At 38.2% G+C, this 27,608-nt stretch overlaps 1 protein-coding gene and 1 long non-coding RNA gene across 2 annotated transcripts; one reads left to right on the plus strand and one right to left on the minus strand.

Annotated features, from left to right (window-relative positions):
- Positions 1-3,294: 3,294 nt before the first annotated feature.
- LOC128054292 (uncharacterized) lies at positions 3,295-6,367 on the minus strand. The gene is made up of 3 exons (XR_008200000.1): positions 6,305-6,367; positions 5,502-5,621; positions 3,295-3,429 (listed from the first exon to the last, which is right to left on the minus strand). It is a non-coding gene; the product is annotated as an uncharacterized LOC128054292 (long non-coding RNA).
- A 394-nt stretch (positions 6,368-6,761) lies between these two features.
- On the plus strand, positions 6,762-26,912 carry PTGR2 (prostaglandin reductase 2). Its single transcript, XM_052646898.1, has 10 exons — positions 6,762-6,893; positions 10,297-10,381; positions 11,477-11,595; positions 18,485-18,676; positions 21,233-21,403; positions 22,426-22,635; positions 24,037-24,158; positions 24,956-25,043; positions 25,800-25,839; positions 26,682-26,912. Exons 2-10 carry the CDS (start codon positions 10,345-10,347, stop codon positions 26,756-26,758), a joined length of 1,056 nt encoding a protein of 351 aa, XP_052502858.1. The 5' UTR covers positions 6,762-6,893; positions 10,297-10,344; the 3' UTR covers positions 26,759-26,912.
- The last annotated feature ends 696 nt before the right edge of the window (positions 26,913-27,608 follow it).

Raw genomic sequence — 27,608 nt, forward strand, 5'->3', positions numbered from 1 at the left:
AGTATTTGAGACTAAAGGATGCCAGGCTTACTCTTCTCCTGGCTTCCCACAAATCAAATGTGGAAAAGAACAGAAAAAGGTAAAAACACAAAACAATAGCATTTAAAGATGTTCCTGCGGCACATGCCTTTTCTCTGAAGGTCTCTCCTCTAAGCAATAATTCAGCCAAACTCTGGTTTTAAGATTCTTGTGAAATGACAAGATCACAGTGAGGATGTTATTACTGCAATAATGTATGCTTCATTTTTCCATTACTGAAGGAGGAAACTCTTTGGGGAGTGAAATTCAATACTCAATTAAACAAAAGCACTGCATACTAATTCACACTGAAATGTGAAACCAATCCAGTGAAGAAAACGTCCAGATAAAATGAGGTGGGCCATGATAATAATATGGTGTTTTAGTTATGGGTCTCATGTTGTGAGGATTACAAATTCTGTCCTAAATGTTAATTAAGGTTCTCAATATCTTTGGCGGTAAATATAAAGGCAGTCACTTCACAGATGAGAAGATTAAGACAAGGGTCCCTGTGACTGATCCAGAGATGAATAAGAAGTCCCAGAGAGAAGCATGCACGCTTGCGTGCGTGCTCAGTCATGTCTGACTCTTTGCGACCGATAGACTGCAACCTGACAGGTTCCTCTGTCCACTGAATTTTCCAGGTAAGAATACTGGAGTGGGTTGCCATTTCCTCCTCCAGGGGACCTTCCCGACCCAGGGATCAAACTCATGTCTCCTGTCATAGCAGGCAGATTCTTTGCCACTGAGCCACTTGGGAAGCCCCATAACATCCTGTATGTAACCAAATAACACAGTATTGTATCTGCCTGATTACTGGTCCTAGTCTCTTCTAGATTAAGCTTGGTGAAGAGGAAGTTTGTGTTGATCTTTTTCACCATGTGTACCACAACACCCGCAAGTAATGGACAATAAAGAAGTATTTGTTCAATGCATGAATGAATGAATGAATGAATGAAGCATTTATTAGCAGTCTCACTCCCTTTGGTACTTATCACATACTGCATATACTGTTACTTTCCCATTTTCCCAACTGCATTATAAACTTCCTGGGTCAGGAACTCTCACATATGATACCCCACTTAGCACCTACTCTGGTGTTAAGCACACAATGGGCATCTATTCACTTGCTTATTAATTTGACAAGAGTGTATAGTGTGTTTCTTTCTGACTTACTTCACTCTGTATAATAGGCTCCAGGTTCATCCACATCATTAGAATTGACTCAAATGTGTTCCTTTTTATGGCTGAGTAGTATTCCATTGTATATATGTACCACAGTTTCTTTACCCATTCATCAGTTGAGGACATCTAGGTTGCCTCCATGTCTTGGCCATTGTAAACAGTGCTGCAATGAACATTGGGGTACACATGTCTTTTTCAGTTTCGGTTCCTTTGGGGTATAAAGAGAGAAACAAATATTGTATTATTAGTGCATATATACGGAACCTAGAAGGATGGTAATAATGAATCTGTTCACAGAGCAGCAATGGAGATGCAGACATAGAGAACAGACTTACGGGCAAGAGTGGGAGAGAAGAGAGAGGATGAGATAAACGGAGATTAGCATGGATGCATATACAGTAACATATGTAAATAGAGAGCCAATGGGAATTTGCTCTATGATTCAGGGAACTCAAACTGGGGCTCTGCAATAACCTAGAGGGGTAGGAATGGGTGGGAGGTGGGAGAGAGACTCTAAAGGGAGGGGATATATGTATACCTATGGTTAATCCATGTTGATGTATGACAGAAATCAAACCAATATTGTAAACCAATCATCACTCAATTAAAAATAAGTAAATATTATATATATATAAATAATATATATATACACTACCAAAAAAAAAAGGCAAGAGCAGCAAAGTGCAGAAAACTCACAGGGAATCAAGTATGCTGCAGTTATTAAATAACACTTGAGCACTCAATAGTATTTATTTAATTAAATTCAAATTATGATGACTTCCTTGTTTGAAAGCTCAGAAAATATTAACTATGGACAGTTAAATTTTAATAGTTATAACAAATGTATAAAGTAACTGTTTTGGGAGATAAAAATAATTCTAAAAACTTCTGTGGGTAATCCTACCTTATGAGAATTTCAAGAATGTTTTCTTCCATTTCTTTGCAATAATAATTATAAAAATGTCTGCTAAACACCCATCCTGAGGTTATCTCTGACTTATCCAAAAATAAACTTTGGTTATTAATTATGACTGAAACAAAAATTATATTACATGATCACATGATAAATTTTAAGCTAATTAATTTAAATTTATTTGATATAAATTAAATATTTTAATTAGCTACAATTATTTAATTAGTTTGAATTAATATAAATATAATCTGAACAAAGACTGCAAGATAAAGACATAGAACCTTGAATATTTCAAGGACACAAGATTCCTTGGTTGTATTTTACAGTCAATACCTACCTCCTAGAATGAATTCCTCTCCAATCTTCTATCAGCATAGCTTATAGTTATGTTTTCTTATATTTTGCACATACATTGAATCATGCATTTTAAAAAAAGAGTGTACAGTGTGTTACAATGAGGAAGGTGAACGTGGAGCTTAGGAGGAGGGAGGTTGGAGAGGAGGAAGCTGGACTGGAAATGAGTCTGACTGAAACCACCCAACTACTTAAATTTTTTATATCTTACAGTTTGTGTAGATATGGTCTTACTCACAGAAAAAAATATTTTATTACCTGCTTAATAAAAGATGTTTTTATATTTCCAGTTTGAGGGCAAGAGGAGAAGGGAGCAACAGAGGATGAGATGGTTGGATGGCATCACTGACTTAACAGACATGAGTTTGCAAAAACTCAGGGTGATGGTGAAGGACAGGGAAGTCTGGCATGCTGCAGTCCATGGGGTCACAAAGAGTCGGACACGACTTAGCGACTTAACAACATCAAAGAGAGCAAAGAATCAAAGTTCAAAAACAGATTTTTGAAAAACCATCTAACATGGAGGAGCAAAAAGAAGAGAGCAGGAGGGAAATGATAACAAGACCAAATAATTCCAACAGGCCAGCATCTTAGCCAAGGAGCAGTTGCCTCATGTGTTCTGTAATATGTGTGGTTTGACAGAAATGAGAGTCCTCTTCCCTCCTGTTAAAGGATAACTATTTTTTTAAAAGTAAAATCATGACTCATATAAATGTAAAATTAGCATATGTCCAAGATTTATTTAAGTGAAAGTGAAAGGAAGTTGCTCAGTTGTATTTGACTCTTTGCAACTCCATGGACTGTAGCCCGTCAGGCTCCTCTGTTCATGGAATTCTCCAGGCAAGGATACTGGAGTGGGTTGCCATTTGCTTCTCCAGGGGATCATCCTGAGCCAGGGGTTGAACCTGGGTCTCTTGCATTACAGGTAGATTCTTTACCAACTGAACCACCAGGGAAGCCTGTAAGATTTATTTAACTCATTAATTAATAAAGAAAATAGTAAGATATTATAACTGATTTAAAAGATAATCCAGAGAGTAGACACATACATATTTCAGCAACACTGAAATTAATTTGCTTAATAGACACAACACTGGTTTTTTAGGTGTGGGGGAGAAAGTTCAATTGCACTCAAGGAACAACTTGCTTTTATATTTCTATGGACAAGAATCATTTACACTATCAGGTTTTTTTCACAGCTCAGAGTTGGAAATTAGCTCAAAGACAATGAAAGGTGGAGATATTCTGAATGACTGGGTACCTAGTAACCTTTCACACCAAGTTCCAAGTCTCTCATAATTTTTCTTGACGTTAATAAACCCTGCAACTTATCCTCCAACATAAGGCTTCACTGTGTGAAGTGTTCTTTTCTTTTCTTTTTTTTTTAAAGATTAACCACACAAAGCTAAAATCTCTGGGCTACATGAATAAAATAACTGAGTGGAATAAAAATCCCAGTTCTATATAGATGCTTATGTGCCCCAAAAGCCAATATGATTTTTAAAAACATAACTCTCATGTCCTCCTTAAAATAATATATCTGGTATTTTACTTTTTTGTTATAATGAAATACATTATGGATACAGCAAGTTTACAGGATAATATAAGAAACATCCAAGAATTCCCTGGCAGTGGTTAGGTCTCCACGTTCTCACTGCAGAGGGCCAGGGTCGGGAACTTAGACTGAGCAAGCCCCACAGTGCAGTCAAAAAGAAAAAATAACAGTGAAAAAAAGAAACATTCAGATATTCTTTACTCAGTTTGAGAAATACAATTATATTTTCCCCTTTTCTGGATGGTATTTCTCTCCCTCCAGAAGTAAATCATTCTCAATGTGGATTGGGAGTTTACCATTCCCTTGTATGTTTCTATACTTTTGCAACAGAAATTGTACCCATAAACAACACACAGTATTGTTTTGCACGTTTTAAAACTTTAAACGGAATCATACTGCTGTTTCTTTCCTTCCTTTCCCTGCTTTTTCTGTTCAACATTATGTTTCTGAGGTTTTAGATTTGATATTTGCTCCCCTCCATGCCTCTTTTGATGCACACAAAAACCTCAGTTCAGTTCAGTTCAGTCGCTCAGTCGTGTCCGACTCTTTGTGACCCCATGAATCGCAGCACGCCAGGCCTCCCTGTCCATCACCATCTCCCGGAGTTCACTCAGATTCACGTCCATTGAGTCCATGATGCCATCCAGCCATCTCATCCTCTGTCGTCCCCTTCTCCTCCTGCCCCCAATCCTTCCCAGCATCAGAGTCTTTTCCAGTGAGTCAATTCTTCACATGAGGTGGCCAAAGTACTGGAGCTTCAGCTTTAGCATCATTCCTTCCAAAGAAATCCCAGGGCTGATCTCCTTCAGAATGGACTGGTTGGATCTCCTTGCAGTCCAAGGGACTCTCAAGAGTCTTCTCCAACACCACAGTTCAAAAGCATCAATTCTTCGGTGCTCAGCCTTCTTCACAGTCCAACTCTCACATCCATACATGACCATAGGAAAAACCATAGCCTTGACTAGACGGACCTTAGAGCTCAATATTCAGAAAACAAAGATCATGGCATCTGGTCCCATCACTTCATGGGAAATAGATGGGGAAACAGAAACAGTGTCAGACTTTATTTTTGGGGGCTCCAAAATCACTGCAGATGGTGACTGCAGCCATGAAATTAAAAGACGCCTACTCCTTGGAAGAAAAGTTACGACCAACCTAGATAGTATATTCAAAAGCAGAGACATTACTTTGCCGACTAAGGTCCGTCTAGTCAAGGCTATGGTTTTTCCTGTGGTCATGTATGGATGTGAGAGTTGGACTGTGAAGAAGGCTGAGCACCGAAGAATTGATGCTTTTGAACTGTGGTGTTGGAGAAGACTCTTGAGAGTCCCTTGGACTGCAAGGAGATCCAACCAGTCCATTCTGAAGGAGATCAGCCCTGGGATTTCTTTGGAAGGAATGATGCAAAACCTCAAGCCCTTCTTTAAAATTATTTGTAACTAAAAAATAAAACTAAATAGACTTCCAGGGACTTACCTGGTGGTCCAGTGGTTAAGACTCCAAGCTCCCAAGGCAGGCGGCACAAGTGTGATCCCTCCTTGGGAAACTAGGTCCCACGTGCCACAACTAAAGAGCCCACACAAGACAATGAAGATCCTTCACAGCCAAACAAAAATAAATAATATTCTTCTGGTTATGGAGAAATATGAGACTGGCAAATCCACTCCCCACAAAATCAAACTATAAAGTGGGACAAAATTAACATAAACAACCAGCCTATGGTCTGGAAAGTGACCAAGGGCATATAACAATCTGAGAAACATTTACACTTGAGGTAAACTGCTGAAGTTTCAGGTAAGAACAGTGGAATCTGAAGTGTTTCGCCTGGGAGCTACTCCTATCTCCTCCACCACCCCAGCTCAATTTACGGGAGGTTCTGCCAGGATAGCACAGGCCATTAGTAGCTTTTCTGCTGTGGCTGAAGGGAGACACTTTCTCTGGAGTAGTGGTCCTTCCAGCCCTTTCCAGAAGCTTTCCCAAAGAAGTAAAAAGCTCAAAGGTGCAACTACCAAGCACTCCAGCCTGTTTAATGATTCTTATACCCTTGCTCACCATCCTAGTCATCTTTCAGCTTCTAAATACCGTGATTTATACTGAGCTATTAGCTCTGACATGAATAAAATATAAATATTAATCATTTCACCTGTCTAATTCAGAATGGACTCCCCTAGAGTTTGAAGTCCTTGGAGATCCCAGGTCTCCTAGGAACAAGCCTTGCTCAACCTAGTTCAACACAAAACAAGGTAATTAAGAACTATGAAATTGAGAAATCAGCTCACACTGGGTAATCCATCTTTCAGCAAATTGGGGTTCTTTGGGAAAGAAAAGACAGCCCTGTTGTAAGGGAAGGGGTCCTGGGCCAGCAGTCTGGAGAGACTATATATAAACTCCAGCACTGCCCCTAACCAGCGGAAAGGTAGATGATCCAATCACAGCAGTTCTCTGAGTCTGTTTCCTCAGTCTATAAAAAGAAGGGTAGACTTGTCGGGCCTGTGAACTGGCTGTGATTTTCCAATCCAAGGCTCAGGGAGAAAGCCATAAAACAAAATTCCTTCTAGGGCCTGCTGGAAATGAACCCACTGGTCAAGGATGAACGGTTTGTTCCTTGTGTCTTGCCAATAGGGGCAGCCACAGGGCACCAATCCCGGTTAATTTATTAATACACTTCGCCCACACATGTGACTAGTTTCCAGATCTCCGCACCGTTCCAGCCTAAATTCCGAAAGCCCGCCCATGGGCAGGAACAGAGGTGAACAACCGAGGTCTAGTCGTGCGCCTGCGTACTGCGGCCGGAGGGCAGAGGTCGCCCGGCTAGACCCTTGCAGATTTCCGCAAAACGCGCGAGACTTCCTCCCGAGCTCGTCAGCGGTGAGTGAGGCGCTAGGGGCCGCGGGCCGGGGCTGTTAAGGGTGGGGTTCCCGCGTGTGGGTCGAGCCTTCCGGGGGAGGAGGATCAAGGAACAGGGGCGGGCCCCTTACTGACCGGGAGGACTTCTCGGCTTCCTCCCGGGGCTGCCGAGACGCTGGCGTCATTGCCTAGGTCACTGGGATAGGGAATGCTTGAGGAGAAGCAGAGCTTTTTTTTTTTTCCTTTTTTAAAAATAATTGTTGGGTAAGCAACTGGCTTGCTGCAGTCCGTGGGGTCGCAGAGTCGGACACGACTGAGCTACTGAACAACAAAAGCCACTTCAAGTTTGGCCAGAGTCGTGTCTAAGGTGCCCTTGGGACGTTTATTTAGCAGATATTTAATGGGCACCTGGCCTTCCCTGGTGGCTCAGTCAGTAAAGAAAGCGCCCGCAATGCAGGAGACCTGGGTTTGATCCCTGGTTGGTTAGAGCCTCTGGAGAAGGAAATGGCAACCCACTCCAGTGTTCTTGCTTGGACAACCTCCATGGACAGAGAACCTGGCAGGCTAAAGTCCATGGGGTCGCAAAAAGTCGGGATACCACTGAGTGACTAACACTAATGGGCACCTACTATGTGCCAGGCATAGAAAGTGAAAGTGAAGTCGTTCAGTCGTGTCCGACTCTTTGCAACCCCATGGGCTATAGCCTACCAGGCTCCTCCGTCCATGGGATTCTCCAGGCAAGAGTACTGGAGTGGGTTGCCATTTCCTTCTCCAGGGGATCTTCCCGACCCAGGGATCGAACCCGGGTCTCCCGCATTGCAGGCAGACGCTTTACCATCTGAGCCACCAGGGAAGCCCAATAATTGAGCAAGATCATGATAACCTTTTTTTTTTAAGGTGTTAGCAAGCTCCTGTTGTGGCGGTGGTGTGAGTTATGTTTGCAGCCTGTTGGGCCACAGTCTATGGGGTTGCAAAGAGTTGGACAGGACTGAGAGACTTAACACACTAGTGTCTTCGTTGGGTTTCTCAGGTGGCGCTGGTGGAAAAGAACCCGCCTGCCAATGCACGAGACATAAGAGACTCCAGTTTGATCCCTGGGTCGGGAATCCCTGGATCCCTGGATCTCTCCTCTTAAAATCCATGGAGGAGGGTATGGCAACCCACTCCAGTATTCTTGCCTGGAGAATCCCTTGGACAGAGGAGTCTGACCGGCTACAGTCCGTAGGGTCGCAAACAGTGGGACAGGACTAAGGGACTTAGCACATGCAGTGTCTTCATTATCAGTTGTGTGATCATGGGCAAGTTATTCAACCTCTGTGCCTCCTTTTCCTCGTCTATAAAATGGGAACTGTAACAGTACTGTCCTCAGAGCATCGTTGGGTGGTGGGTTAAAGGAGCCGGTGGCTATTAAGTCCTTAGTCCTGGCACTTAAGAACATTCAGGAAACAGGCTGAGAGAAGGAACTTTCCCCAAATCCCAAGCGATTAGAAGCCGGACATGTAATCTGCTCTTCCTAGTTCAGTGCCCTTCCCCTTATATTGGGCTGCAAGGTAGACATTCAGATAACACTCTCTTTTTGAGGGGTGCTAGAATTTTTCCATTGATAATTGATCTTGTATTGTTTTGGAATATTGTGCTGTGCTGTGCTTAGTCGCTCAATCGTGTCCGACTCTTTGTGACCTGGTGGACTGTAGCCCGCCAGGCTCCTCTGTCCATGGAGATTTCCCAGGCAAGAATACTGGAGTGGGTTGCCATTCCCTCCTCCAGGGGATCTTCCCAACCCCAGGATTGAACCCAGGTCTCTTGCATTGCAGGTGGATTCTTTATGGCCTGAACCACCAGGGAATATTGTTTACCACCAATTAAGAACCTACTTAATGTCATACCTGGCGAATATGGTTTGCTTGATGTCAGTCAATAAGGACTTCCGTTTTTCTCCTATTTGGGGTGAATTTAACACCACCACCACCCTTCCTTTCAGATCTAGAGCTGGTGTATCATATTTTAGATTTTAATTTTGTAACTAAATATCTTTATGTTTTAAATGTGTTGTGCTATTGAGAGATACTGCACGATTATCCTACATTAGTTAATTGTGTTTGGCACTTGAAAACTTTCTTCACTTGAAAAAAGTTGCCATTTTTCACCTGGCACTTGAAAAATTTAATACAGAGGGAAAGACTCAGTTCAGTTCCAGGTCAGTTTAGTTGCTCAGTCTTGTCTGACTCTTTGCGACCCCATGAATCACAGAGGGAAAGACTAGTAGTTTACTTTTCATGCTGATAAGCAATATTTAGACAAGTCTACCGTGTGCATCATTTGAAGTAATAAAGCATACATTGAAAGTAATTAGGGAAAAGGCTGACAGATACGAAACCTCATTTGAAAAGACTCCTTTGGTTGAAAATTTAGCTATCATGGTGCTGTTAAACACCACTTAAGGTCAGTTTTCTTTGGATCCAGTGTCAGTTTGGAAAACTTTGTTTTTTTAACCCCTGCGTAATTTATACACAAGGTGAGTCAACAGAAGATTTTCTTTGAAAAATATATTTAGCCCTATAAGACATTATAGAGTTCCTGCTGTGATGAAACAGAATGCATACAGCACCACCTTAGAAAAGTGCTTAAACCCTTTAAGACTCATTTTCCTCATCTATAAATTGGGGATAATAATAAAAACATCTAATAGAATTGTTAAATATATTAAATACTATATAAATATGTATGTGCATGTATGTATGTATATTTCATAGCATAACAGTCCTTGGCACACAGAGTGACATTAACAATCTGTTCATTTTTAGTGATGGATAAAGGAAGAAGGTCCAAGTCAGATAGTGCCAGCACTCGAACATCATTTTACTTCTTTCATTAGTTCAAATTGTAAACCCAGAATGAATTGATCTTTTTTCATTTACTTAGCCATCCTCTGTTACATAACTTCCTAGAAGGTGAGGATTTTAAAATGCTTTTGATATGTTACTTTTATGATCAGCAAAACTATTAAGAAATTTCCATTTTGATAAAGAGTTTTTGAAAATGTGGTTACATCTCAGTTAAGCAGTAGATTAACTGGCTAACTCCAGGGGAATATATCATATTGTTTTCTTTTAATCAAGCCACAGTAGGAGCCTTAATCATGAAGACATGAAGATGAGTGTGCTTGAATTATGAGGCCAAAACATTTTGTTCCACTCAGTCTTCAGTTAATTTGTCCCTGTTAGCCAAATATTCTAATTAGATTTAGTCTCTTTGACATACTTGCTTTAGGAGGCAAACTCTGACAGGAAACTATAAACTTTTTTGGATCCTAAATATGATTTTTCCTTTCCTCATTCAGAAACACAAGTGCACTTTTTTTTTAGCTTTTAAATTGTTGAATATATCATTACTTTCTTGTGACTTAAAACATTTCTGTTTATAGGAGTTATTTTATACAGAAGTCTTGTGAGACCACTGTGCAAACAAGGTGATGATTGTACAAAGAGTGGTATTGAATTCCAGACCTGGTATGTATTTGTCTGTATTTGTCTGAACAGCTGTGGTCTTTAATAATTATTAATGCAAATGGAGTAACAAAAAGTAATAATATAATGTTGACGTGGTAAATGAAGGAAGGAAGATACTAACGCTAGTTGAGATCTTAGAGGAAATTCTTTAAACAATATTATCATTTTTAAAATAATTATCAAGACCACTTGTTGAAGAAATAAGGTATTTTAAAGTTATTATAATATTTAGAAGATTGTATTACAAATATATTTGGCTTTTGTTTTTTGTTTATAATGTGTAATACTGATTCTTAAGATGTGCTTTTCTGTTTTATGTGAAAAGCACTGACCTGTTGCATCATAAGTCAGCTACCCGACATCTAACCTGAACCACAGAAGCTTAGGTGTGGAAGTAACCTGAGAGATTTGGACCTATGCTCCCTTGGTTTTGATGTTTACCTAGCGTGTGGCCTAGGGAAGACACTTACCTTTTCTCAGTTTTAGAAAGAGAGCAATTAGATTAAAATGTCCGCATTCCGTTTTCGTTTTAGAAATTTGATGATTCAATGAACAGGAAGTTTTTCATGTTGATGTTTGATAGAAACCAAAACAATACTATAAAGCAATTATCCTTCAATTATAAATAAATAAATTTGAAAAAAATGAATAGAAAGTTTTGATTATATTCATTTAAGTTTCTGTTTTCATCTTAAAATGAGGAAGGATAGTTTACCAGTTTACTTTGGCTAATGTGGTGTTTCTGCTACCTTGCAAATTTTAATTTTCCTGGTTAAAAAAAAAGCTGGCTGTGCTTTTTGGCTTTTTGAAATCCTTTTATAATTTTGTGACAGATGAGGTGATTTACCTGTTATCACCTTAAAAAAGATTTTGACATTGACAGCAACATGCCAAAGGAACTTCTTGAAGAAAGCCAAGAGCAGTTGAAACTATTTGAAGAATTTATGCTGAACTATAGAGAAATTTCAAAGCAATAGATTTATTCATGTGTGTATTTAGGGAGTGCTGTAAGTCCTAGAGTGACCATGTAAAGAATAAGAAATAATTCTATGGGAAAGTGCCTTTTTTATTTTATATTTTTGTCTAATATTTTAGGAAAAAATGGTCATCCAGTGGCAGAAAATTTCCGAGTAGAAGAAGTAAACTTACCAGATTGTGTCAATGAAGGACAAGTACAAGTCAGAACTCTTTATCTTTCTGTGGATCCTTACATGGTAAGAATCAGGGTTTTGTGGCCTTGTGAAAGTAATTTTATATCCATATTTTTTCATGTCGCATCTGAATTTTATTTTATTTTTAAAACATATTTATTATTTTTATTTTAAAAATATTTATTTATTTATTTTGACTGAGCTGGATCTTAGCTGCAGCATGCAGTATCTAATTCCCTGACCAGGGATCAAACCCAGGTTCCCTGCATTGGGACTGCAGAGTCTTAGTCACTGGACCGCCAGGGAGGTCCCACATCTGAATTTTATTGTATAATCCTCATGATTAATAAATATTTGAGCAATATATCTTGATACCTGTAAATTACAAATTACCTTTGTGTTTATTCACTGGTGTTATTAAGGAATGTTACAGAAGGAATGTTTTCATAATAGTAGTGCATGATTAGTCAGTGTCTTTCAAAAGTCCAGGTCACTTCCTAGTACTAAGTAAAACTTGAGATAGTAAATTAAGATGGGAAATCCTCTCAGATTCTGTACAAGCTCTTAATTCCAGTAGGTCTCTTTTGAAAGGAACAAACTCACTGATGCTACTTCCACATAAAGGAGGTTTATTGAAAAGAAGTTATATGTTGCCTAGGTCTACAGCTGAGAAGCCATCAGGCACATGAACTTAGGCTTTATAAACATGGATAGTTTTATTTCTTGCTTTCCTAGTGGATCCTTTTTGTTTCGTTTTCTTGCCTATTACCCTGACTTAGAACCTCGAATATAGTGTTGTAAGTGGTAAGAATGGACATCCTTGCTTGATCCTGATCTTAAGGGAGAAGCATTCAGTCTTTCACCAGTAAGCTTGTTGTTAGCTGTGGGATTTTTCTAGATGCCCTTTATCTAGGCTGAGGAGATTTCCTTCTATTCCTGGTTTTTTGATTGTTTTTTATCATCAAGGGGCATTGGATAATTTTTATTGTGGTAAGATGCATGTGGAGAAGGAAATGGCAACCCACTCCAGTGTTCTTGCCTGGAGAATCCCAGGGATGGCAGAGCCTGGTGGTTCATCATCACAGAAACTCTGTGCTCATTAAACAATAAAATCCCCATTAACTCCTCCTCCAAAAGGGAGATTTGGATTTTGTCATATGCTTTTTCTGCTTCCATTGAAATGATTGTGTGATTTTTGTCTTTTAATCCATTGATATGGTTTATTATATTAATTAACTGTCAGATGTTAAACCAATCCTGCATTCTTGGGAGAAAAATCCTACTTGGTCCTGCTGTATAGTTCCTTTCCTTTGATATGTTGCTACATTTTTTTACTACTGTTTTGTTAAGGCTTTTGCATCCATGAGCTATTTCAAATCCTGGAAGATGATGCTGTGAAAGTGCTGCACTCAATATACCAGCAAATTTGGAAAACTCAGCAGTGGCCACAGGACTGGAAAAGGTCAGTTTTCATTCCAATCCCAAAGAAAGGTAATGCCAAAGAATGCTCAAACTACCGCACAATTGCGCTCATCTCACATGCTAGTAAAGTAATGCTCAAAATTCTCCAAGCCAGGCTTCAGCAGTATGTGAACTGTGAACTTCCAGATGTTCAAGCTGGTTTTAGAAAAGACAGAGGAACCAGAGATCAAATTGCCAACATCTTCTGGATCATGGAAAAAGCAAGAGAGTTCCAGAAAAACATCTATTTCTGCTTTATTGACTATGCCAAAGCCTTTGACTGTGTGGATCACAATAAACTGTGGAAAATTCTGAAAGAGATGGGAATACCAGACCACCTGACCTGCCTCTTGAGAAACCTGTATGCAGGTCAGGAAGCAACAGTTTGGACATGGAACAACAGACTGGTTCCAAATAGGAAAAGGAGTACGTCAAGGCTGTATATTGTCACCCTGCTTATTTAACTTCTGTGCAGAGTACATCATGAGAAACGTTGGGCTGGAAGAAGCACAAGCTGGAATCAAGATTGCCGGGAGAAATATCAATAACCTCAGATATGCAAATGACACCACTCTTATGGCAGAAAGTGAAGAGGAACTAAAAAGCCTCTTGATGAAAGTGAAAGAGGAGAGTGAAAAAGTTGGCTTAAAGCCCAACACTCAGAAAACGAAGATCATGGCATCTGGTCCCATCACTTCATGGCAAATAGATGGGGAAAGAGTGGAAACAGTATCAGACTTTATTTCTTTGGGCTCCAAAATCACTGCAGATGGTGACTGCAGCCATGAAATTAAAAGATGCTTACTCCTTGGAAAGAAAGTTGTGACCAATTAGATAGCATATTGAAAAACAGAGACATTACTTTGCCAACAAAGGTCCATCTAGTCAAGGTATGGTTTTTCCTGTGGTCATGTATGGATGTGAGAGTTGGACTGTGAAGAAAGCTGAGCGTTGAAGAATTGATAGTTTTGAACTGTGGTGTTGGAGAAGACTCTTGAGAGTCCCTTGGACTGCAAGGAGATCCAACCAGTCTATTCTAAAGGAGATCAGTTCTGTGTGTTCATTGGAAGGAATGATGCTAAAGCTGAAACTCCAGTACTTTGTCCACCTCATGAAGAGTTGACTCATTGGAAAAGACTCTGATGCTGGGAGGGATTGAGGGCAGGAGAAGGGGACAACAGAGGATGAGATAGCTGGATGGCATCACCGACTCGATGGACATGAGTTTGAATGAACTCCAGGAGTTGGTGATGGACAGGGAGGCCTGGCGTGCTGCAATTCATGGGGTCACAAAGAGTCGGACACAACTGAGCAACTGAACTCAACTGAACTGAAAGATTAACTTTCTGGACATGGTCTACGACTCTAGCCCCTGTTTGCCTGCCCAGCCTCTCCATACCCTTTGACTCTCACCTTGCTGAATTTCATTCTTGTGTAACACACCGGTACACCTTTTGGCTTAGGCCAAAATCATGTCTTTCTGTATTTTATGATTTATCATAAAATCATTTTCTATATTTTATGATGCTTTGACATCTTAGGGGCCTTGCTAATCCTGGAGAGACTGCCCCTCCCAGTGCTAGCTGAGTTTTAGAGATAATAAACAATTTCCGTTGGACATACCTTTCATATGTAAACCAATCAACTTAAAACCCATATTTCCAGACACTTCCTTCCTCTAACTCTCATATACCACATCAAAATTTCTACCCCGCCCTAAATCACCCAAGGGCTAGGTGCCAGACAACTAGGAACATATCCATGAGCCAGAGTCCACTGAAGTTATTCAGTCTGTCCAATTCTAATGTACCCAAGCTTGCCTATCCTACTTTACCCACTCCTTTTCCTGGAAGCCCCAATAAAGAGTGGGCCATGCTGTCCTCTCCCCGCTTTTGCCTCCAAACTCTGGTGCTTTCCCATGTGACCCTGTGTGATATGATATGCCTTTTCTCATTTATAATGAGTTCTTCTTTCAAGGCAATTGTATCTATGTCTGTCATATTATAATAACTGATTAAAACAACATTCTGGGAACTTCCCTGGTGGCTCTGCCTGCCAGTACAAAGACACAGGTTTGATCCCTGGTCCAGGAAGATCCCACATGCCTCGGGGCAACTAAGCCCAGGTGCCACAACTACTGAGCCCACGCTCTAGAGCTTGAACTCTGCAGTAAGAGAAGCTACCACAACTGGAAAAAGCCAGCATGCAGCAATGAAGACCCAACACAGACATAAATAGATCAATAATAATAAAAAAACCCCAAAATTTTGGGTACAAATTAAAACAAGCCTCCATATCTAAAAACTTCCTTTCCCTTTACCTGACCAACCCCTCTTATTCCCTAGAAGCCTGCTTTATGCTTTAAAGAGATTTACTTTGGCAAATCACCCTTAACCCTCAGACTATTCCTCTCTATTAGATTTTCTCAAAAATACCTTGACCTTCAGCATGTATCCCAGTTTTAATTAATAATTATTTAGTTATCAGATGTTTGTCTTCCCTAATAAAAACTTATTAAAATAGAGGTCTTATTTATCCCTGTATCTCCAGTGACTAGCATAAGTGTTTATTAAATATGAATTAAAAGAAGGAAGAAAATTACTTTGGTTGCTTTCACTAGACACTGTTCTTAAAAAAAAAAAAAAAAAAAACATAAGTGGGACTTACCTGGTGATCCAGTGGCTAAGACTCTGAGGCTTCCTGCAGGGAGCCTGGGTTCAGTCCCTGGTCAGGGAACTGGATCCCACATGCCACAACTAAGGCCTGGTGCAGCCAAATAAATATTTTTTAAAAAGTATTCTTTAACAAAAAGGGACATAAGCATCTTTAAAGGGAAAAAAGGAATCTGCTGAGCATTAAATTATTGAAATTTTATATCATTCCAAATTTATGACTGATTTTAATCACTGTGTATGTATTACATTTTAGATGGTTATATTTAATATGTATATACTATTTTGATTTCATGTTTGTGATTTTATATTCATATCTTCATATGAGAAATTAGTCCAAATGTTATTTTGCTGGTTGTATAACATTTTATCTTATTGACATCATTCACTTACCTATACTCCTTCCAACTTTTTCGATTAGCTTTAAGAATCAGGTACTTGGTGTGGCCAGTATCCAATGGCTGCTATACTTGCTTTGAAGAATATATGGGGACTTTCCTGGTAGTCTAGTGGTTGAGAGTCTGCCGCCAATACAGGGGACATGGGTTTCATCCCTGGTCTGGGAAGATTCCACATACTTGGGGTAACTAAAGCCCGTGCGCCACAACTACTGAGCCCACATGTGCCAGAGCCCATGCTCCACAACAGGAGAAGCCACTGCAGTGAGAAGCCCACACCCCGCAACGAAAGAGTAGCCCCCACTCTCTGCAACTGGAGAAAGCACCTGTGCAGCAATGAAGACCCAGCACAGCCAAAAATAAATAAATCATTTCTTTTTAAATCTTAAAAAAACAATTAAAAGGATGTATGGGAGGGGCACACAAGCAGAAGTGTAGTATATTCCCACAGGAGCTTTGGCATCAATATGCCATGTGGTCTTTTACCCTGGTGAGCTAAACCAGACCATGTAGGGCCCCTTGATGGAGCAGCCTTCCGTCTCTTCCATCTCCTGGACCACACTGTAGGCTTGTACATCTTGGCCTCCGTAAGAGAGGAAAGAATAAGCCACAGAGAGGAAGAAAGCCTTAATTGCCTCCCAGAGAAGTCTTTAGCCCTAGTTCTATGGAAAGGTGTGGTACTGTGGTGATACTTTGTCTTTAAATAAAGAGAACATCAATCTGCAGTTAGGGGGAATGATGTAGTACTTGGTCTGAAGTTTGATGAACAGCTGTATAAAAATTGTTTCATTTCTCTTTTGGGTTATTTCCATTGTGGAAGCAGTATTGCTCAACTGAAGAAATGAGTAGTAGTATGGTCTATATGTTACAAGTCTGTTTTCTATTAAAAATGGATGGTTTATAATATTATCAGCAACATGTCAGAGTACCTAATTTGCTACAACCCATTGACACAGAATCTTGTATTATGCTAGCATATAATACATAAAATTATTTAAGAGGGGCTTCTCAGGTGGCACTAGTGGTAAAGAACCCGCCTGCCAATGCAGGAGACATAAAAGACATGGGTTCGATCCCTGGGTCAGGAAGATCCCCTTGAGGAGGCAAGGGCAACCCACTCCAGTATTCTTGCCAGGAGAATCCCCATGGACAGAGGAGCCTGGCAGGATATAGTCCATGGGGCCGCAAACAGTTGGACATGACTGAGCGACTAACACACACACAATCCACATGTCATACAGTTCACGCATTTAAAATGTATACTTCAGTAGTTTTTAGTTCATTCACAAAGTTGTCTGTTTACCACAATCTAATTTTAGAATGTAAATTCTTTTTTTTTAAAGGGCATAGAATTTGCATAGAAGCTATACATATCCTCTCAAACACTTTAGAAAATCATTTATTAATTCATTTTTGGCTGTGCTGGCTCATTGTTGCTGCCCAAAGCCTTTCTCTGGTTGCAGGGTTAGAGGGGAGTTGTGGTGTGGGGCGGCAGGGTGTTGGTCTACTGTTTGTTGCAGTACACAGGCTTCTCATCGCGGTGGCTGCTCTTGTAGTGGAGCACGGACTCTAGGGTGCTGAAGGCTTCGGCAGCCGTGGTAAGTGGGCTCAATAGTTGCTGTTCCTGGGCGCTAGAGCACAGGCTCAATAATTGTGGCACACAGGCATAGTTGCTCCATGCCATGTGGAATCTTCCCAGACCAAGGATCAAACCCTTGTCTCTTACATGGGCAGGCAGATTCTTTACCACTGAGCCACCAGGAAAGCTCCTTAAATTCTTTTTTACTTTATTTTTAATTGGAAGATAATTACTTTGCAATATTGTGATGACTTCTGCCATACATCAACATGAATCAGCCAGAGGTATACATATGTCCCCTCCTTCTTAAACCTCCTTCCCACCTCCCTCCTCATCCCATCCCTCCAGGTTATCACATAGCACTGGCTTTGGGTTCCCTACATCTTACAGAAAATTCCCATTAGCTATCTGTTTTACATATTATAATATATGGGTTTCAATACTACTCTCTCAAGTCATCCCACCCTCTCCCTCCCGCACTGTGACTGTAAGTCTGTTCTTTACATCTGTGTCTCCTTTGCTGCCCCCTAAATAGGATCATCAGTACCATCTTTCTAGATTCCACATATATATATATATGTTAATATATGATATTTGTCTTTCTTATTTATTTCATTTTATATAATAGGCTCTAGGTTCATTAAATTCTTTTAAAATTTCACTTCTTGTTTTTTCAGCATAAAAAATAACTGAAAGGAAGAGAGAAATTAAGATGAGTTTTGTTTGGCTAACACTGTACTTAATATTACTGAATTATATACTTCTTTTAATCAATGGGTAAATAAGTAAACTGGTTCAGTGTTATCAGACAGAAGTATCCCAATCTGTGTTTCTTTTTTTAGCGTTGTAGAATGAATGAAGACACTGGCAGTGACTATATAACACCTTGGCAGCTGTCTCAGGTGGTTGATGGTGGAGGTGTTGGGATTATAGAAGAAAGCAAACACACAAATTTTACGAAAGGCGATTTTGTGACTTCCTTCTGTTGGCCCTGGCAAACCAAGGTTATTCTGGATGGAAATATCCTTGAAAAGGTGATGTACAATATAAAGTATCTGATTTTTCTCTCTTGTTATTCCTTCTTTGTGCATTTGGTGTTTGGTTTTGTTTGCTTTTTTTCAGGGAAAAAATAAAAGCATATGTTTTCTTTTTAGATAGCTGTCAGAATGTGAAAAGCCTTTATTCCTCTTCCACTGCTGGCTGTAACTATTTATGACAGTTCTTAGATTGCCAATGAATGATGTTGTTTTCCATATTTAATTCTCAAATTTTACATGTCTAAAATAAAACCTGAGCTATAAGCATCAAAAAATGCTTTATACTAAGAACCAGAATGCCCTTTATAGTTAAATACTTGAAAAGTTTCCTAAGAAAGCTCCAATACTTGGTCCACTTGATGCAAAGAGCTGACTCATTGGAAGATACTCATGCTGGGAAAGATTGAGGGCAGAAGGAGAAGGGGCCGACAGAGGATGAGATGGTTGCATGGCATCAGTGACGCAATGGACATGAGTCTGAGCAAACTCCAGAGGTAGTGAAGGACAGGAAAGCCTGTCATGCTGCAGTCCATGAGGTTGCAGAGTTGGACACATCTAAGTGACTGAACAACAACAACAAGCAATTACCGCTTGACTCAAGAAATCCATTTGGTTTGTGCTTGAAATTCTATCTTGTGGCAGAAATCTTGAGTTCGTTTTCTACTGTTTGGTTGAGTCATGTGAAATTACCAGTATTTGTCTGCTTTGACCTACAAAAACTGGCAGCTTCATGTAATTCAGCCTAATAACTGTCATCAAGGAAGTTACGGTATGTCTCTAACCTCAGTTTCCTCATGTGCAAAATGAAAACAATAGCTATCTCACCAGTGAATGTGAGAATTACATTAAATTTAATTAAATTAGAATTAATTTAAATTAAATTTATAATAAATGTGATTAAGGCAAAAAACTTTATATAATTTTAGTATTCTTTATGATTACAGATTTTTACAGTTAGTTAAAGGTGGCTGTTAAGATATAAGTGATATGGGAGACATTACACAATCATTTTACCAATGGTACTAATAAACGATGTTTAACTAGAAATTTCTTAGTAGGAAGTGAAAAAGAAACATTCAACAGTTTCTAGCTTTCCCTGTCATAGTGATATAGTGGGAAATTGAGTAGTTGGGGAGAGCTTAAAAATGTTTGGGAAGTAGGTATTCAAAATGAGGAAGAGGAATTAAGAAAGGATAGAAAAATGATATTTACTAAACACAACTTATCTCACAATGTTTTTTTTTTTTTCCTGGCTTTACTAATAAATAACTGCTACCTACAGGATATATTTCTATGTCTGGAGAAGGAAATGGCAACCCACTTCAGTATTCTTGCCTGGAAAATCCCATGGACAGAGGAGCTTGGCAAGCTACAGTCCATGGCGTCAGAAGAGCTGGACACAACTTAGCAACTAGACCACCAAGCCACCGTATTTCTGTATAATGTACTGTAGACCTTTCTGTATATTGTAGACTTTAATATCTCCATTACCTTTATCTACACATCAGACTTGACTGATAGCCATTTAAAACTGATTACAAACTGCCATTTTTTTTCTTTGTGGCAGTTTAATTGCAAATCAAGGTGGTGAATCTTGATTACTTTTGGTGGTTTGTTACATTTTTAACCTCTAAAATTATTATAAAACTTTTATGGTAGAGAATCTTTCTATATAATTTTTTTTTTCATTTTCCCTTAATGTTACAGATAAGAAAACAGACAGAAAATGTAAGAGATGTACAATTAACTATTGATTGGGCCTGGTAAACATATAAGTGTAAAATGCTGAAAAGCTGAGACACCTCATTTTACTCTGTAATTAAACGAGAAGAAATTGTATCACACCTTCCTTATAGTTTCATGAAACATTTGAAGTATCGGTAATGAGAACTGTTAAAGAGTTTGAGCTGACTTTTATATAGATAAGTGTTTACTCTGAAATTGCTCAGAGATTTTTAAACCTTCCAGTTTTGTGTAGTGTTTCCTGTGAAGTGTTTCTTCTCTTTTGATATATTTGAGACACTGGCAAGAAAGACTGAAAAATGGTTTACTGTTCATGTTGGGTTGTTTATTAGTCCGCTTAAACCGCTTGAACTGTTGTTACAAAATACAATGGACTGAAATTTATTATTACAGCAGAAATTTATTTTCTTACAGTTCTGGAGGCTAGAGGTCTGAGGTCAAGGTGCTGGAAAATTTGGTTTTTGGTGGAGCCTCTCTTCCTGACTTTCAGATGGCCCTGTTCTCCCTGTATCCTCACACAGCATCCAGCCTTTCTTCTGTGTAACTGCCGAGAAACAGATCTCTGTTGGCCCTTTCTCTTCTAAGGCCCTAAGTCCTATCAGATTAGGGCCCCTCCCTGATACCCCCGTTTAACCTTAATTATCTCCTTAAAAAACCCTATCTCCAAATTCAGTCACACTGAAAGAGTTAGGTCTTTAACATATGAATTTGGGGAGTTCATATTCATGAAGTAATATGTTGTCTCTACTTTGTTGACTTAAGACAGAAATTCCTAATATTATTTTTTTAAAGGTATATATTTTATTTTAGGTAGATCCACAACTTGTGGATGGACACCTTTCATACTTTCTTGGAGCTATAGGGATGCCTGGTTTGACTTCCTTGATTGGGGTACAGGAAAAAGGTCATATAACTGCTGGATCTAATCAGACAATGGTTGTTAGTGGGGCTGCTGGTGCTTGTGGATCCTTGGCTGGGCAGGTAAGCTTTTGGAGAAATATCTGATTTTCTAAAAAACTGGTCATAACTGAATCTCTGGCTCTGTATTATAGTTTAAAATATACAGTTGAGCAAATTTGTAATGTTATTTTACATATATTTGGTAGAAATGATATTATTGCATGATTAGACTCTCTTCTTAACAATGTGAAAAATGTTGTAGATTTTTTATACTTTATTCTCTTTTAACCAAAAATGACATGGCATATGCTGGAGCAGTGCTCTAATCTATATGAAGGAGAAAAATCACAGAGTACCTGTCTGGAATTCCATGAATTGAAAAAATAAATTTATATTTTAAAAATATCTTCAAATAAGAAAGCACTTACTGGTTTCTAGAGATAGGTTAATGTATTCCCAAGTGACTCAGTGGTAAAGAATCTGCCTGCAGTGCAGACGCAGAGACATGGGTTCAATCCATGGGTTGGGAAGATCCCTTGGAGAAGGAAGTGGCAACCCACTCCAGTATTCTTGCCTAGGAAATCTCATGGGCAGAGGAGTTTGGTGAGTTACAGTTCATGGGGTCCCAAAAGAGTCAGACATGACTTAACTACTAAACAACAGCAACAGAGATAATAGTAAACATTATGATACAGTTTTATAAAGTATATTATTTTATGAATAGTAGCCTTCTGTGAAACCACAGAAACAAACATTTTACCTTAATAGTGATTTTAGTTCCTCACAGGCCCCAAAAATATTGAATTGCAAGATAGAGATGTTTTTGGTTTGAGTGTTCCTTTTATGAGCTCATCTTTAAATTGTGAGATTTTAACATTCAAACTAAGTCTAATTTTATTCAGTCTTAATGTTTTTAAGAATGCTGTTATATCTGTTCTCAGTTCTTTTGGTTTCAAATTACCTTTCTTGAAAAGACTTACAAAAGCCTAAATTGTGATGAACACTTTCATATAGGTACTTGTATTATCTTTCATATTTTCACATTTTTACACTTAAATTGTGACAAGAGAACGTTGTTTAATTTTCACAAATTTCTCCCCTAGATTGGCCATTTGCTGGGCTGTTCCAGAGTTGTGGGAATTTGTGGAACACCTGAGAAGTGCCTCTTTTTGACCTCAGAATTGGGCTTCGATGCTGCAATTAATTATAAAGAGGAGAATGTTGCAGAACAACTCCATAAATTATGCCCAGCTGGAGTGGATGTTTACTTCGACAATGTTGGCGGTGACATCAGTGATACAGTGATAAGTCAGGTTGTTTTCTGATTTGTTGGTTATAAATTTGAACGCTCTATTTTATTTGATGTGATATCTTTTTACCTGATAGTGAGAAAGAAAAAAGACTTTATAAACTTGTAGGGTTTATGGTGAAAAACAATATGATGGTCAGTATTCTAATTAAGTGATACAGAAGAGCTTGATGAAGCTGTTTCCATTTGTTTGCAGATTTGCACTATGAGCATCAGTTTTAGTTCTTTGCTAGCAATGTTATATCTTCACCTTTATTTTTGTGAAAAATTACAGTTGTATTATACAAGTGAAGTTCTAAGCTCTAACTCACTTCTAACCATCAGCTCTCAGCCATCACCCTCTGACTTTGGGTCGGGAAAGGATTTTTATAGTTTACAGGTATTTGCATATTTTAATTGACAGCTTTATAATTTATCAACATTAGCTATTGACACTGCATTGTCCTTTACTATATGTAAAATTATTTTCAATTGAGGTTAAATTATTTAAACCCAAAGAAATACTCCACCAATAATAATGGAAGTAGCAACAATGACAATGACAACTAATGAAATTCTTTTGCAGATTACCAAAATCTTATTTTTTACCTCTATATTCCTTTCAGTTCAGTTCAGTTCAGTCCAGTCGCTGAGTCATGTCTGACTCTTTGCAACCCCACGGACTGCATCACACCAGGCCTCCCTGTCCATCACCAACTCCCGGAGTTTACTCAAACTCATGTCCATTGAGTTGGTGATGCCATCCAACCATCTCATCCTCTGTCACCCCCTTCTCCTCCTGCCCTCAATCTTTCCCAGCATCAGGGTCTTTTCAAATGAGTCAGCTCTTCACATTAGGTTGCCAAAGTATTGGAGTTTCAGCTTCAGCATCAGTCCTTCCAGTGAATATTCAGGACTGATTTCCTTTAGGATGGACTGGTTGGATCTCCTTGCAGTCCAGGGGACTCTTAAGAGTCTTCTCCAACACTGCATTTCAAAAGCATCAATTCTTTGGCACTCAGCTTTCTTTATAGTCCAACTCTCACATCCATACGTGACTACTGGAAAAACCTTTGGGGTAGATTTATTTGCTAGCTAATTAAAACTCTTTGATACATATACTGGGTGAGTCTTTAGAACAACATCAATTAATTGGCATTAAGGGATTAAATACTATAGGGAATTCCTTATAGTATTTAGTCCTAACCCACAGTGTTGTTAGGACTGTGCACTTTCACTGCCAAGGGCACAGGTTCAATCCCTGATACGGAAACTAAGATTCCACAGACCGTGTGGTGTGGCCATTAAAAAAAAAAGAAAGATTAAATACTAGAATCAAGGAAGCTTTCATTGAGGCAGCCATAAGATCATTAAATACAGGGAAGGTGTATATCTTAAGGTCTAATCATCAGTTTTCTCTGAACAGATGAATCAGAACAGCCACATCATCCTATGTGGTCAAATTTCTCAGTACAACAAAGACGTGCCTTATCCTCCTCCACTATCCCCTGCTATAGAAGCAATCCAGAAAGAAAGAAACATCACAAGGTATGTTCTACACTTTCCCCATATTACCAGATTCAACTGGTTTAAAGATCACAGATGTATATGAAATATATTGTTCTTCATATATAATTGTTTCCTATTAAATAAAATTTGAAAATGTACATTTTAAGGTAGTTCAATATTTAGGTTTTGGTTAACTAGCTCCCTGGCAGAAAACTTTTTGAAAAATGCGCCTGTTCAGTTCATCTTTTTTCGTGAATGTTAGAAATTCAACTCATATTGGCTTAAGTGCAAAAGACATTTATTGGTTCATGTATTGAGAAGTTCAATATTAGTGCTGGCTTAGATTTGGCTGGGTAAAAGGTTTGCATAGTGGTGTCCAGACTCAGTTTTTCTTCACCCTGGGCTGTGCTTTTTTCTGGGTTGGCATGGCTCTGTGTGGACTCTCCTCTTGCAGTAGCAACAGGATGACTGTTATCTTTGCTCTTACATTTCACCAGGTTAGCAATCCAAGCAAAAAGAGAACAGCTCTCTTCTTGCAGTTTTATCAAGTCCCGAAGCTGATATGTATCAGCTCAGACTGGCCTGGCTTTCATCACATGAGGGTGGGGAAAAGATGCAACCCACAAAGTAAAACCACAGTGTTACTACTACATGGGACTGTCGATCCTGAGCAGACAAAACAATAGAAGTCCACTATACGTATGCTTGTAATTGCACCTAAAGCTGTATTTGACCAGACTGTATGTGATTAACAAGTTTTTGAATTCTGGAATGATTTGATATGAGCTTTCACCCTCCCTAGTCTCTGATTATTATCCTTTTCTTCCCCACTACAGAGAACGATTTCTGGTGTTAAATTATAAGGATAAATTTGAGTTTGGTATTCTCCAACTGAGTCAATGGTTTAAAGAAGGAAAGCTAAAGGTAGAACTTGCTTCTATTCTTGATCAATATCATTCTTCCTGCTACTTGATATACTTTTGTATTATTTGAATTTAATATTTGTTTCGTAATAAATATTTCTTTAAAATAAAAGTATACTGAATATCATAAATTAACTTTACCTCCCAGAGGAATATAATCCTTCTGATTGAGAAATCTTCCCATCATTCCCTTTATCTAAAATTTTATTAAACTTTACTTTTCTTAGATTATATGACAAGATGAATAGGTTTTTGTCTTTTCTAAATTGTAATATTCATTAGCAAATATTTATGGCCTATTACTATGTGTTAGAAGTTGTTCTTTCTCAAAAATCTTTTAAGCATTTCTTAGTACCTCTCCACCACCCTACAACCTGCCCTTCCTGGACATTCTGATAGATCTCTTGGTTGTGGTTGAAAATCAGCAGTTATCAATCAGGTCCAGGGACCCCTGATCTAGGATGTTCTTGAAACATGCAAATGATAGGCAAAGGTGTATGTGTATGTGTGCTTATATAGTTTGTTTTATGAAAAGAGGGTGTACAGCATATGATGTTACTAACTGAAGATTAGACAGTGGGAAAATAGGATTGTATTAATATTTTAAAAATCAATTGATAGGAAACTTTTCTGATGTAGCTATATAAAATGAAAAATATCTATTTTTAGACAGAAAGTGCTAAATAATATTGCTGCCTTTTGCAAAAATGCAAACCATTAAATAGAAACACTGAAGTCTACCTATTTCAATTTACAGATCAAGGAGACTATGGTAAATGGATTGGAAAACATGGGAGGTAAGATGAATGTAGATTTATTTACTATACACATCAGTTCAGCACAAATACTGTCTTTTTTCTTTTAATTATTCTTTTCAGTTGTTTTTTTCTCTTTGAATCACATTTCTTTCCTGTGAAAACTTAAATATCTTAAACTCTATGAAAGTTCAACTTAGTGGCATTTAAGAGCTATTGTTTTCTCATTGCAAATTGTAAAATATTTCTTTGTTTTTATAAATAATTATTAAAAATTGTAAGAATTGTGAAAGTTATCTAGCCTCTAGGTAACTTTCTCAGATTGAATGGTTCTAAGTCATCAATCATAAGGTTACATTAAGCAGATTTTCAGTATTTCTTTTTTTTTGGCTAACATACAGATTTCAACAATCTCTTTTATTTTAAATGAAGAAAATTAAATCAAACTGCTAATTTTTCCTTTTTAAGAAAAAAATCTAATGTATTTGGTTAATGTGTTTACCAAACTGAAATATAAAATTCACTCACATGATAGATGGTCATTTTACTTACTTAGTAAAACTTTATGATTAGATTTCTAATATTTTTTAAGCTATTAAAATTGTTTTTTCTGACATTTATCCTCATACTTATTTTGCTGTAGTCTTCAGACTCTGTAACATTGAACATGGATGTAGATGCCAATTAAACATTTTTAGTTTGGGTAAAAAACACATTTTTAAGATGTTAATTGGCTTGACTTGTCCTGTAACTTTGCTAGTGTTTTACTAGCAGTTTCTATTCATGAAAGTTTCCTTTGGTACTTAAAATCATATGTGCCTGGTCACATGTATGATGGTGACATTATGTTGTCAGATAACTTCGTTTTTTTTTTTTCTTTCTAGCTGCATTCCAGTCCATGATGACAGGAGGTAACATCGGAAAGCAGATAGTTTGCATTTCAGGAGATACCTCTTTGTAATCTCCATAAACATCTTCATCAAGGAAATACATGGATTTCTTTCCATTCTGCCGAAAGATTTCAAGATACATTAAAAAAAAACCCTTAAGAGTATAGATAGTTTTTGCTTTAAATGTGATAATAGGTGATATTTTCTTAGTTGCACAACATAATTCACTCCTATATCTTTACTATCATATATTTACATCCTATATGATTGTTTACAATAATAGATTGATGTCAACATGACCTATTTTTCCTTCTTTTGCTAAAACTAATATTATGTGAAATTTATATCAGATATTCAGAAACTGTTGGAGATTTAATGTAACTTTAATAGATCATACAAAATATTTTTTAAATTAATAGTTTTTATAACTTTATAATGTTTGTTTAAAATAGAATGCTTGAAAAGACACTTACAAATACGTATTCAATCGGAAATGCTTTACATAATTCTTGAACTGTAGCTTGGTGCAAGAATAAACGGGATGGTGTTTCCATATTGTGTTGATGGAAAAGGGACTTAATGGCAGGGTGTGTGTGTGTGCAGGAGTTTGGGGAAATTCAGAGCTTATCGAACAGTTTTTGGAGTAGAATAGAGGCTTTGTTTCGGAAGTAGTATAAGTTAAATTACTGAGACTGGTTAGGTTGATGGAGGGACTTACTACAGAGGATGATCTATTTGTGTTTTGCCAAGTAGTCCACAGTATAGCCTGAAAACCCAAATCTGTATTGATAAAAGCCTATGTTTATTTTAGGTTAGTAGGTGCATACTGTCAAATAGTTACAAAGATTTCAAGAGAAATAGGTATAGACATCACTTCAAGTTTTAAGTGATGAAAAAGATTTAAATAATACAGCTTCAAAA

The sequence above is a fragment of the Budorcas taxicolor genome, chromosome 10 (genome assembly GCF_023091745.1).
Source record: "Budorcas taxicolor isolate Tak-1 chromosome 10, Takin1.1, whole genome shotgun sequence".
Lineage (NCBI taxonomy): Eukaryota > Metazoa > Chordata > Mammalia > Artiodactyla > Bovidae > Budorcas > Budorcas taxicolor.

Coding starts and splice junctions, on each gene's coding strand:
- PTGR2 (XM_052646898.1), top strand. CDS start 10,345: ATGATTGTACAAAGAGTGGTATTGAATTCCAGACCTG. Junction 21,404..22,425: donor GTGGATCCTTGGCTGGGCAG/GTAAGCTTTTGG, acceptor TTTCTCCCCTAG/ATTGGCCATTTGCTGGGCTG. Junction 25,840..26,681: donor TGGATTGGAAAACATGGGAG/GTAAGATGAATG, acceptor TTTTCTTTCTAG/CTGCATTCCAGTCCATGATG.